Source organism: Syngnathus acus, chromosome 21 (genome assembly GCF_901709675.1).
Source record: "Syngnathus acus chromosome 21, fSynAcu1.2, whole genome shotgun sequence".
In the NCBI taxonomy this organism is placed as follows: Eukaryota; Metazoa; Chordata; class Actinopteri; order Syngnathiformes; family Syngnathidae; genus Syngnathus; species Syngnathus acus.
The window spans coordinates 3,976,275-3,990,288 of NC_051105.1; the positions used below are offsets into that span (position 1 = coordinate 3,976,275).

Consider the following 14,014-nt stretch of genomic DNA (forward strand, 5'->3'; position numbering starts at 1 on the left):
ATATACCGTCCCTACCGCGCATCCCTAGTTTCAGTTTAGGTCGGTGTTTGTTAATATTCTGCCGCCTGATGTTTACAAACATAATGAAATGGTCAATATAACTTTAATGTCTTAAATGTTGCAATAATGTTTTAATTTAGTCTTATAAAACCTGCTCAAGCAGGATTTTTCTAAATTGTTAGAAACGTCACCATGGTGCCATGTACACTAATAGCCAATTGTACCTAAAGCAAATTTGTCAAATCTGTTTTATACTTTTTTCCAAACAAGCCCCAATCCACTGTGGTGTTTATGACTCATTCATCTGCAAATGTTGTATTTTTGCTGCCGCTAAATGCACAAATCGCGTCGGATTAAAATCAACGCCTACGCTGTTGTGCAAGTTTACTTCGCACGCTAACAAGAGCCGCAATAAGCATGTTGGAACACATTGTTAACATATGTATGTGTGCCCTTGACACTGCTTCCATTTAGAAGCGAGGACATCCTAATATGCTTATCTTCCCATTTAAGGAAAAACTGTACCTGTGTGTGTGTGTGAAAATACACGTGTAACTGTATGCACGTGCTCAAGGGTTTTTCAGGTGGCTGATGCATTACAGACAGATTGTTCCCACCCCCAACCCAACATTCCCAACCTTCCAAATGGGATTATTTGCCATGGCCTGACACCACACGTGAATGACATCTCCTCTAAAGTGGAGAGAGGACCTCTACTCACAGTATGGCCACCACTTGAGCAGCAGAAGCTTCAGTGTAATTCATTTATGTGCAGAAGGAACGGAGTTTACCATTAGAGAAATGAATGCCACCTACAGCATACATCCTACCTGCAAACAGAGAAACACTACTTCATTGATAGTCAAGTCAAGTTTATTTATATAGCCCTAAATCACAGACACGTCTCAAAGGGCTTGTGCAAAATTGACAATTATTCTCAATGTCTCCTGATCTTAAGGAAAAACTAAAGAAATGATAATAACAAGACACTTGAACCCTGAAAACATTGTGACTAAACTTGCTTTGGTAAATCAAGGAAAGTTCTTGACAAATTTGTAGTTACCAGTTTCTGTGATATAATGTGAAGTCCATTTCCTTCCGTCATTATGGTCAGATTTAGTGAAGGAGAGGTCTTAAATTTGATGGAAGTTGCCTTAAAAAATTTAATGAGACTTCTTTAAACCTGCAGATGCCCTGTCTTAAAACCTTTATTATCCATATAGGCAGTGTTTTAAGTAATAATTTAGTGTCTTATCTGTCATACGAGTATAAAAGTAACCATATTTGCAATATCATGTGGATGAAATAGCGAAGCTTGTGATAAAGATGTTGCACACCTCGTCAGGTCCATTCAAGTGAATGATCTCAAGTCCTGTATTTTAATATATCGAGGTTTTAATATATTGAGGTTGCAGACCTCAATGCAAGAAAACAAGGTGGGAGTGCAAATAAAAAAGAAATTAATGTAAAAACAAAAAGGCATATATGATTCAGTAAAAATGTAAACACTAAAATCATCAGAGTTTAACAAAATAAGATCATGGTAACACAGAAACAACAAAAACACAGCACTGCAGTAAAGCACAAAACCAGATAAAATAAATCGATAAAGAAAACCACTAAATACAATTAAACTGAAAACACAACGAGAAACACAAGAACAAAACACGAGATTCAAAGGACAATGATGAGTAGAGGACAAATACACAGAAGACATAACCAGACAAAAGAAATAGAATCTAAAAAAACAGAACCTCTTGTGACTTCGCACCAATCTCATCGGCTACCCACGGGCCTGCTTTTACTTTAGCATTGTATCTTTGTATTGCTTGTTGCACAGCCTCACAGCTACTCCTCTCCTTTGCCATCTTGTCATAAGTTTAGCAAGCACTGTAACTGATACCAAATGTAACGTGATGCGATGCAGCTCAGTTCATATCGGCGCAGTACACCAAAGAGCGTACCCGGGGTCGGTGTCATGATTGTGCTGCCACACGCAGGCGTAACCTGGTTTTTAATTTGTGCCCGTGGTGCGCTCTTTAACAAAGCCAAAACTTTAATTCTGTTAAAAAGACGAATCTGTCTTTTATGCAGTCGTGCAAAGATAATCTGATTTTAATTCAATTATGCGAGTTAGTTGCGGAGGGCACAGGCATCGGGGTGTTTGTCGTAAGAATGTTCTGACATTGGCGCAGGTATGGGGCAGCTAGCATGTTAATTAATGATGAAGATCCTGACAATATGCGGAGGCATGACAGCGTTAAGCCAGTCGGCTGCTGCTTCCTTTGCATATTAATAGATCCTTCATTATTATTTAATATGACAGCTGCTCCAAGGGCTACCGTCAGACCTTGTCTCTGTTATTTGCTGTTTGGTGCTCCCCGTGTGACACCGCCACGCTAGTCCCCATTAATTCTTTGACGGGTTCTGCTTTTTTTTTTTGTTTGCTTTTGCGCTCCCAATGATTCGTACCTGTGTCTATACCAGTGTCTGAATCTAAAGGTGACTTTGGGAGACTATACGAGGCGGGATTGTTTTGTTTGCATGGTAATGAATGCAGATTAGTAACCGAGTGGAACGTTGACGTTGACTTCCTGCGGCTTAATGGACTTCCCTGTCTTCCTCATTACGTCTGCCGCGTCAGGCCGCGGGTTCTGAAGATTTGACAATTGATCTGTTGGAATGAAACAATTACTAGAAGAAAGACTAGAGAATTATGCAGCAAATCGTTTAGCCAAAGTCACAGTGGTTGTTTGCCCGCCAATCAAAAACATCTGATCCATAGTTTCTTTTACAAGGACTTCTTTGTAGTTTCAGATTTGGTTTTATAGATTAATGCATTTTCTGATGCAATGTCACCAAATGTACAACGCATTTCTGAATCGTATAATCTCGAGGTGTCAAAAGAAATAAATGAATTGAAAACTGATCGATTATCAAATTAATCCACAACTATTTTCATAATTACATATATCATGGCAGGAAGCACAAAACATAGCAATATGTGCCCAAAAATAATAGAAAGCTGTTTCATATTTAGATGACATTAGCCATTGCAGACCTCAAACAAAAACAAATTTGTTTGATTTGTCAGATTGCTACCAAATTTGGGTCATGAGTTCCAAACAGACAGACAAAGCAAACTTTCAAATTTAGACTATTATACTGTACCTTATTGGTGGAATGTGCCAAGTTTTCTTCGCTAAAAACTCTAACTCCTGTAATAATTAAGTCATCTGACCTATGAACTGTTTGACATTTGTATTTTTTTTTTTGGACAATTTCCAGGCCTCGTGCAAATACAAACTTGTCCAAGATGATTCATCCAAATTTGAACTGTGTATCCTCCATTGGTGTAGTTCATTCTAGAAAGTGAGATCTCAGGTTTCAGGTCTCCCCAAACATACCGTATACATATTCACTTGCTTCACCCGACTTCCACAAGCTTTGATGGACACGGGTGAGGAAATGTTTGTTGCCGCTTGCCGTCTTAGTAAACCAAACAAGCACTAAACAAACAGCAATTAAAAGATCCTCGGCAATACTCACAAATGTTAAGGACGGAAAGGCTGTAGCACAATAAACCACATCCAAAGCTACGGGTGGGGGCACGGCGAGGTGTACTCTGCACCTGATTTGTGCGGTGAATTTATCACACAAACAGCCCCGGAGGTGATTTCAATATTTACTCTGCAGTCTGTTCTGCATACGTCTCATTTGGGAAACAGTTGACTCTTGGCTATTATACACAAATGAAGGTTGACCTTCAGGCCAGGCAGAGGCTACATTCATTATGTGCACAAGTATCACCTTCTTATGAGCCTGTGACTTTTTTCCATCTGACTCCTTTTGCATATGGAACAGCCGCCCGCAAACGAGAGGGCCATCGGTGACATGATGTATACAGTGCGTCAATATGGTCCCGATGTATTTTAAGATGCAAACAAGCTTCGGAATTATATGCGCAGAATGACTCTCACCATCTGCCTATCAGCTGGGAAGGAGAGGATCTTCTGCCGGGCTCACACGTTTGAGTCCCACCCCTTCCCATGTGTGCTAAAAGCCGCTGCTAAGGGTGACAGCGCATCGGCGATAAATGCAAAGACAAAGCTGCATATCAAGTATAAGCAGTTAAAGGGCAGGTGATATACTCTATGGTGGATCGGAGTGATTCCACTAATGGGCGCTTTCCTTTAATATATATTTTTTGTCTTTTCCCAATCGTGCATCTTTGATGTTGTTGGCGCAGACAATCTGGGGACTCTCCCGAGAACGCACGTACTGTACACGCAGGCCCGTAAGAGCTTTAACACTATTTGTCCCCACTGCTGGAGACAACAGGCTCATGAATAAAGATTTCAAGTCACGTTTGATACAACCAGAAGCCCCGAAAGTGCCGCAATGACAAACCGGATGCTTTATGATCTCTGCAGTGCACTCGCCATATGTGTGTCTATTATCCCGCATATACTAGATAATATCCAATCCATTTTATGAAGGTCTAGGCATGCTCCCCCTATGTTTAAAAATTGGAAGAGTTGTCTCGGAAAATCTATATTTAGACACCCCAAATTATCTTGTGCACTGGAAACGCTGGTGATATTGGGCCAACTCCATATTTGTTATATTTGGAAGGATTTTTTTTCTGATGAAGACTGAAATTGATTAAATCTGTGACAAATCCTCTCAACTACAATATATATGTGTGCAATATTGCTCAAGATATGCGGATGGTAGTTCCATCACTTCATAGTCACTTTTTATATTCGAATGTTACAACCTTCTTATCGACAGATTGACTTTCCAGTTCACTCTGACCACCTGCTGTTGCTGGTGCAATGGTGTTACTGTCGCGGAGATTGCAGCATCATTTCTGGACGTATTTCAGCATCCAAGACGAGAATCTTTAATTTCATGCAACTTCCACAATCTCCATTTTATTCCCACATTGCATTGCTCGCTCCACATCCAAGAGATGTGCACCTTGACGACTATAAGAAAGGGGCAGGAATGCTTTTGTGCTATATTCAGATTCTTCTTCTTTCCCGTTTATACAATAAAGATGGACCAGTGGTCCACCGTCTTTAAATTGTGGGCGCTTCTCTTAGGGGGATTGGAAAAAAGTGTCACATTTGGGCCCAGATGACTGCTGGCCCACTAGGCTGATGCTCCATTCACCAGTCCACACCTGGTTATAGGAGATCTGTGATTGTCATCTTATAACTCATAAATTTAAATTGTAACAAAATAAACAAAAAATGCTTACATCACGTGCATCCTTTTCCCTTGATCTCACAAATATTTCATTATAGAGGGCGAGGCACCATGGGGTGGGTGTAGCCTTCATCATAATCATATGATACTATCATCATGACAGCCTGCTGTGAAGATATCGTGTGTCACCTCATGAAAAAGCACGTACATGCTTAGTCCCTATGGGGTATAAAATTATTCATTGTTCTACTCTTTCACAAGTGCACTTTTTTTCATTCATTTGCTCAAGCAGGTTTTTTGCGTCCCCTGGCGGACTTGTGGCACTCTGTAGCTAAGCAGTACGTGCTTCCTCATTTTCCCTCTTCAAGGTCTGACGGCGGCAGCGGCGGCGGCTGCCAACGCGGCCATCGCAGAGGCCATGAAGGTCAAGAAGATCAAGTTGGAGGCCATGGGCGGCTACCATGCCAACGCCAACCACCATCACGGGGCCGACGGTGAGAATGGAGACCTCAGCTCCAGCGTCGGTGAGGACGCGTATCCTGAACTGTTATAAAACAGTCATTCTCAGGAACAACAATTGACATAATAATCTTGACCAAAAACAATAATATTCAATATATTTGCAAGTTTTGCATTTTAAAGCGCAATACTTCTTAACTAACCAAGTAGCTAAAAACAAATATGACGGTATATTTTTGGAGGATTGTATTTTTTGCTCACTAGGTAACCAACAGACAATAACTGAAAGGTTTTCCTACTTAGTTTTCAAAATAGGTAATGACAACTTTGACAGCCCTTTTTTTGTAGACTGAAATTGTGTCTGATTTTCTTCCAAACCCAAATCCACTGAAAATGTATACAATTTAAAAATAATGTCATTTTTATTATTAGAAGTGAAATACTAACATTAGCTCATTTGAGCTAGCTGAAAAGCTTTTTCAGGATCCGTCTTGTTTTCCTCACCTGACACATGAGATTGTTGTGTTGAAGGTGAGAAAAAAAACACAACACTCTTAAAGGCTAAGTGAATCTGTGAACACAATTTCCCAAAGCTATCAGCCTTTTAACAAGGCCTAATTGAATTGCTGTGAGAGCTTTGGGTTTTTTCTTCTCTCCTTTCGCTATGCGCCATTCCAATTAATTATTAGCCCTAAAATGCAGAAGGATTTTCATGATATCACACAGAAGCACTTAGTGTATTAAAGAGAACGATAATAGAGCAGATCCACCAGCCCGTTCCAAATTATTAACCAAATGTATTCCCTGTAGCTTTGGCTGCTAAATGGAAGCTTTTGGATTCACTTACTGCGACTCCTGAATACATTTCACCGGTAACACTTGACACCGCGCACGAAAACAGGATGTGTTCTCAAAGCCGATTTTAACAATGCGGAATGCATAAAGCGTGAGGTCATCGCTCTGAGAGAATGGAGTGTGTAAAAAAAAGAAAGACGGAAGAGAATAGGAGCGCGCGAGGTCACGGAAATAAAGATAAATGTGAGCACCAACAGCAAGGCTACGGCAATGGAGCTAATAAGAAACTCTTTTATCTTTTTACAATTTAAATGGTAACCTTGAGCCCGGCCACACTGCACTAGAATCGTAATTCTAGCCGGCGAAGGGCGGTAGCGGCTCTCAGGTGCGTCCGGCATTAGCTTGTGAGTGAAATATATGGCGGTGACGCCTCTCGGCCCCATCCACAATCAATTGGATTCTTTTTCCTTTAATATTTACCCGACGCGATGAGACCATGCTCGTCTGCATGGTGATGAACAGTCTGCCAGTGGCGTTTGAAGGTGACCTGTCAGTGAGTATGGACAAATCTCTCGCTCGCAGAAATGTAGAAAATAAATCATTAGCTCGACAGGGCCACTCTACAACCCCCGAGCGCCCACCTCCTCCTCATCTCGCCCCTGCTCTCACTCACTCTGTGCGGATTTAAATCAGCTCAGATTTATGATTTGAATTAATGCTTCGTTTGGTCAAAGAAATGGTCTCGGAGACAAATGATGTTTGGTACTGAAAACCATCCTCATATTGATTACCGGGTGTCGCAGCAATCTCGTGTTTATATCAAGCACTCGCCTGTGACAGGGGTGGCCAGCAGGAGTCATCCTGATAATACGCCGCAGAGTTATTGCATCGCTTCTTCATCCGTCTCTACCCTTGGATTATATTTAATACCATTATTAAATCCACCTAAATACCAACTTGTGTGATAACAATTCAGCAACTATTTAAAAATGTCTAATGCCACCTTTTCCACTGCTCTCGACACAGCTTTACTCGATGCTAATCTACATACGAAGCACAATTCTAGCCTACCTACCATCATACCACACACTGCATCTCAGTACCAAATTTGTTCAATGTAACATACTGTCTACACATGGATACCCTTGCATTACCTACCTATTTACTGACCTTACCTATCTATCTACGTTTTTACACACCTACCTACTTATTGTACCTTTCTCCATACCTGATCTACCTTTGCCAACCTATTGTACTAATCAACCTACTGTTACCTACCTACCTACCTACCTACCTTCCATCTTCCCAGCGCTTTCTAATCTACCTACCTACCTAACTACCTACATATGTACCGTCCATCTTCCCAGCACTTTCTAATCTACCTACCTATACCTACCTACCTACCTACCTCCCCCCCCTCCTATCATGTTCTTACCCTCCCACCTATAGTATCTACCTTCTGACCTTCCTGCTGTGCTTACCCCACCTACCACCCTTTTTTACCCTCCCCAACTTAACTATGTACTTCCCACCTCCGTACTTCCCACTCTACTTTACTACCATCCCTACAAACCCGACCCATCTATCCTACCTAAAGTACCTTTAAGGTAACTAAAGGTATAAAACCCCAATTCCCCACCGACCAACTCCACCATACCTACTCTACATGCCCTAGTCTACCTGTACCCCTTATATATACCTACCTATCTTTACCCTGCCTACCTCTCACGCTACCTACTTACAAAATCTTTGAGGCAGGATATATATACAAGTATATGTGACCAACCATGACTTTGATATAATTGGACGACATGGCTATATTAAATCCCGAACCTCTTCGCTACAGGTGGCTCCTCCGAGTGTTTGTGTGAGGCGGCTGAAAGCCGAGCCAGTCTGTGAAGGACACTCTGTTCCATTTGTAGAGTTGGATCGGCGGTCGCTGTCTTTGTGTTGATGTAAATTCAACAGCCTAATGTTTCTCATTGCATTAAATATTCATCTCAATTAGCTTCCTGCTTGCATCAATGTTATTAATTATAAGAAAAGGAAAAACAGCCGGTTCCACTCTTAAACCAAACAACGCTAACATCCTGAGCAAGAGGGGAAATAGTTTTGAATGATGGGAATATGTGATGAGAGACAAAGAAATGAGAAGTGTTTTTTTACGGGAACGAATGGGGGTTGCCTGTTAGGAGCAGCCCTCTCCGAGCACACTGGATTGTTCCTGCGCCTCTCAGGAAATGCCACAATTACAGATCACAGACCAAGCAAAACACGTGTGGCGCTGGGCCTTGAGGGGGATAAACAGCCCCCACCACCCACTACCCTCCCCAGCCCTCCTCTGTGCACTGACCCCAGCCACAACCTTCATTACTGGGAGAGAAAATACTGTCCGCTGCCCACTAACAAACACCTGCCAATTCCATGAGAAGGAATTGTTTTTTTCTTTCTTCTCTAGCGTGGAAGGAAAATAAAGTGTTTCTCGGAAATAGAAGTGGGAGGTAAAGATAACAATGTTCAATCTCTCCTCCTTTATTATTTTATCAACATCCATCCATCCGTCTTTTACCCCCTAACTCCGCTCCCCACTTCCACCCTTCTCATTGGCCACTGGGTGCTTGCCACTCTACTCGTCCAACTCGTCACCACGCAGCTCTAATGGAGCTGAAATCCCGCTCGTAATTAGATATGGGAATTCTGACTGTCATCAGCCAGATGATGCCACCAACCAAAGAAACACAAGAGGGGACAAGACTGCTAAAATGCACCACTTCCTAATCTACTTCTGAGCAGTGGAGACTCAGGCGGTGACCATACATACTGTGCAAGACCATTTTCTTCCGCATGCCAGGCTCAAACAAATGTCCCTCCACACCAGTGGAATTTTACGAAAAATGATTGACCGCATCAAAACATATTTGTAGACTCTCACTGATGCTATAAGCCCTTGACTCTTTTAAACAACGGCCCAGCAAAATACCTGCATCAGAGCTGACATAGAAGATCGACCATTTGCTTTTTTCATAGAACCCAGCTAAAAGGAAGATTGTTGCACTTGTGTTAATAATCAGACAATCAGATTAATACAGTAGATGATGTCAGCATCATTGTTATTGTTAAATAGTGAGACTTGTTTTCAACACAACTAGGTTGGAGAAGTGACAGTTATTTAACTTCACACATTTCATTCCATGTCAATGCAATCTGGAAAAAAAGGCAAAAAATATATAACAGGCTGTTTAACTAATCAGAAAACAGGGAAAGTAATTTGTGGAAAAACACCGTAACTACTGTTGTGAATGGATGAAAATAAGGAATCTGATGTGTGGACTCAAGGAGATCTTTTAAGTTGGTCACTTGAATGCCTCTGAAGTGGTACAATTTGGAATCTGTCAATTTCCCATAAAAACTATGCTTCTATGCTTTAAATTCAACTCTTTGTGTGTACTGGATGATCCCAAAAGATGGAAAGAATAACACCATAGGACAGGAAGTGGCACTATTACGGTACACATCGTCGCTGAACCTCAATGCACGGTACAATATAGTCGAACAAGTTGCCAATAATGAACATTGTGTTTATTCTTTATGAAAATCTGCTTTTAAAACATTCTCGGAAACATCACATGTTGGTTTTATGACAACCACAGTTTGACCCGAGAGTGAATTAATCAAATTGTCATTACTTCCTGTCAGATTATTTCGTTCTTAATTCGACCATTGTCAGATTTGTTCAACCTTAGTTCCGCTGTCGGGTAGACATGGTAGCCTACTTCGAAATCCCGAATCACCACCTGCTCAGTTGGCGTTGTCCACGTACCTGGAATGTTGCCTGTGTGTCAGTTTAAGGGGAAAATGGCAAGACAAGGAAGAAGCATCATTCTCTCCGTTCCAGGGTCATCAGGCTAATTTCTGGCAGCCCCACCCTCATGCTTGCATGTTAGCGCATTTGTCTGGGTGTGTGTGTGCATGAGAAAAGGGGGGCTCTGGCCCCTGAGAGCGCTCTGTGAGGAGACCACAGCTGTACACTCCCAGCAGCTAATTGGTCCTTATCTAGCTGTCCCATTCATCTTCATTTTTTACCAATTACTGAGCATTATCTGTGTTCTCTGTTGGGTTTGGGACTTAATCCTTTTTGGTTAAGCTGACTCTACAGCTTGCAAATTTCATATTGAAAGGATGAAGACAGAGCATAAAGGAATGGAAGGCTGGTGGGGAGGGCAGAAGTCATGCTAAATCTAAACTAGAAAGTTCCCATTATCCTTGGCCGGTCGATAACAAATGGCATCACGCGAAAGAGAAATGTAAGGGATCAATTATCGGCGTTTATCATTCAAGTTTGCAAACACTGCAGCCGCATTGATTAGGTTATTCTTGTTGTCGTTGCCATTATTGACTTGTTAAAACCATATTTTCTCATCATCATCATGTCTGCGGTCACAGATAGAACGGTGCTTTAAGGGGAATCATTAATTATTGAAGGTGCACAGCGAGGCCTGAGTCATTGCGTTCGGCCCACAAACAGCACGTAGTCGAGCGCGCACCGCTCATCCAGAAGGTACATCAAGACGAGGCAATCTGGGGCAGTTAGCCTTAAATTTGCAAGATCAATGCATAACGGGGCCCCCCTCCCGATATGGGGTCCGTGCTTGGTGACGCCAAAGAGCCGCCCAGAGCGAGCGTAGAGAGAGAGCGCTAATTACCTGAATGTTTACCGCCCTGCTGGATAGCACTTTGGATCGCATCAGCCAGTCAATTTACGTCCAAATGCTAAATGAGATGCTAGGATAGCAGTGTTTATGAATGCACATATGTGTAAATCACATTATCTGATGAAAACCTTCTCAGCCCTCTTTATTATGGCCAACGTTGGAGCAACACTCATTTTACATGACAAAAAGATCTGATGACACGTCAGACACAAAAAGTGGATACAAGGGAAAATTATGTAGCGTATGTTATCTAGTGGGATCATTCAATGATTCTGCCTGTTACAAAATGTCGCTGGCATAAGTTAGATGAACAAATTATTTGTTAGAAATAGTTTTCAGACCAATTTAGTGAAATTGGATTTTTTCATGCAAGATACCCGATGGGCGGTGACACACTGTTTTGGTATTACTGGCCTACAGAATGCAAGTGTCCATAATCTCTTCCAAGTGAAGGCAAACACCCGATGAAAAAATAAATTATGTCATGCATTAAGAAGCATTTCCATTGGCTGCCAAAATGTCTGCCATTTTGTTTTGCAGAAGAAAACAAACTCACAAACAAGCTTTGTTTTGATAAACTAAGTGCTGACAATCTCGATTCATATTCTCAGTCATCAATAAAGGACTAATATTATACGTCTGTTTGATTCCCGCTCGTCTTAATTGAGTGACTAAATTAGCCATTAGTGTATGAATTATGACAAATGCATTGTGAGTGATTCTCAGATTGTGTTATGTGTACCTCGAGCTCCCTTTAGTATCACGTGGAAAGATCACTGATTTTTTTACAGTAATACAAATTGAATATGACTTAAAGATCAAATACAATTTGAAAAAAAAAAGCAACTCAAATATTTGATCGACTAATTGCACGAAAGGAATTAAGTTAAAACTGAATATGTTTGCAAATGCTTCTTGGTAGCCGCGCATTGCATTTAAACGTGTTACACAGCATCACAACCTGTGATGGCAAGAGGTAGAGACGACAAAACTAAACCATCAAGACCTCTATCAAACAATTATCATGGCTCCAGTGCGTGAAGAAATGTGTGGATCAGACGGAGCACTGGGAGACTCATACTGGAGACTCTCTCATAGACTCAGACAGTGAAGTGATTCATCATTACCTCCTGGGAAAATAAGAAGGAAGACAAGTATCTTGTTTTTAGACCAATTGTAATCATCAAATCATCTGGCCAGCATTTTAAGTATTGCCAATCATTTTTTATCTCAAACTAAAATATTGCTACATTTTAATGATATTGTTAGCCTTGCTAGTTAAAAAAATCTATTTTCGAAGACAGGTGCGCAAAAAAAAACAACATATATATATGTATGTATGTATATACAGCAATGCAATGAGTTATGGCAAGGAAAAGTGTTTTTAATCTAATAAAAAATCTAATAAAAAAAGTAAATCTAATAAATAAATAAAAAACTAAAAAAAATAATAATAATAAACACAAAATTTGAGACGATACATTCATGTATGAGTAGTGGCATTGCGGCATGGTGTTGTGCCTGTCCACAGACGAGGCCACATGCAGCGATGCCGCGCCCGCACTCTTGACAGCAATCGGTTTGGTCACACTCTGCGCCAGCTGTCAGCCTCGGCTCCACTACTGCGATTTAATTAGTCTGTTTATGTCCTTTCTAATAATAACGCTCTCCGGGTGGAAGGACACATCCGAAGCGGCTCCAACCTGCTTGCTGCTGCGGGAAACTGGTGGCTGCTCTGTGAATGTGGGCCACCACATGGATAGCGGATGGTGGCGAGCACTTTCTTGTTGTTCCTGCTAGACAGAACGATGGCCCTCAGGCTAATATCTGGTATCTACCCCCATCTCTACTCTATCGTAACCTTAACCATTAGGGGATAAAGCGCATGCTGACCTGATATGAGTGTCTGGGGGCAACTTCATCCATCTTCTTGCGCAGCTCTCTTGTGGGAGCCTTTTGTCGCAGGGAAGCTCTCGAGAGAGAGTGAGATTTTAGCCATGGGCTGAATGGAATTCGATTCATGAACAAGAGCTCCTTCGCAGAGTGGTTGTGTGTGTGGGGGGGCACATTATTGTCTGATTTATGCATTACAGCACTGTTTTGTGTTGTGGTGCTGGGAGAAGCCGTTTAAAAGGTTCAGGAACAGAAGGGTGGCAAGGTGTTGTCAAGTGAAGACAAGATGAGCAAAGAGCTCGCTCTCTTTTTTCTCTCTCTCTCTCTCTCTTTCGGATTGAGGCCCTCGCCATCTCTCCATTAGGCTGGTGAGCCTCGTGGGAGCCAGGTGACAGATAAGTCACACGTTTTAATAGACATCTCAACAGATAAATCTGATAATCATTTCTCCTCCTTAATGAAGTTTAATGTCCTCGTTCCAATTCCTCCAGCATCCATCGTCGTTGAATATGCATGACAGAGAAATGGGGAGTTGCCCGCAAAAAAAAAAAAAAACACAAACACTGCGACGCAACTGCAGAAATTACATTAACACGGGGGATTGATTAAACGTTATTTTTCGTGATGTTGCATATTGAACTGAGTTGGAGGCGGAGTTGCAAAAAAAGATGAGTATGGGAATGTTTGTTTAAGGAATGGATTCACATTAGACACCTGTGCAGAGCAATTTTTAAATATTATATCCTGCAATCCACACAAGTAAAAGCTGGGATCTTTGAAATGCATCTGAAGTCTGTTCCAATCATGACGTTAATATGCATTACTTAAAGCACATTCGGAGCAGTCCTCAATTATGTGTTCTATACATAGAGGTCTGCATTAAGGTTTTTCAATTAACTAGTTTATGCAGAAAATTAAGAAAAAGATATCACACGACAAAA

General features: G+C 41.4%; 1 protein-coding gene across 3 annotated transcripts in view; it reads left to right on the top strand.

Moving 5' to 3' along the window:
* The window catches only part of dachd (dachshund d), a 111,634-nt gene that overhangs the window by 63,516 nt on the left and 34,104 nt on the right, over positions 1 to 14,014 (top strand). For 2 of the 3 annotated variants that reach the window (XM_037239935.1, XM_037239937.1), the window contains exon 3: positions 5,583 to 5,738. In XM_037239935.1, the coding sequence (XP_037095830.1) occupies positions 5,583 to 5,738 (156 nt within the window). The remainder of the gene's footprint in view (positions 1 to 5,582; positions 5,739 to 14,014) is intronic. The other variant, XM_037239938.1, reaches the window with a different exon arrangement.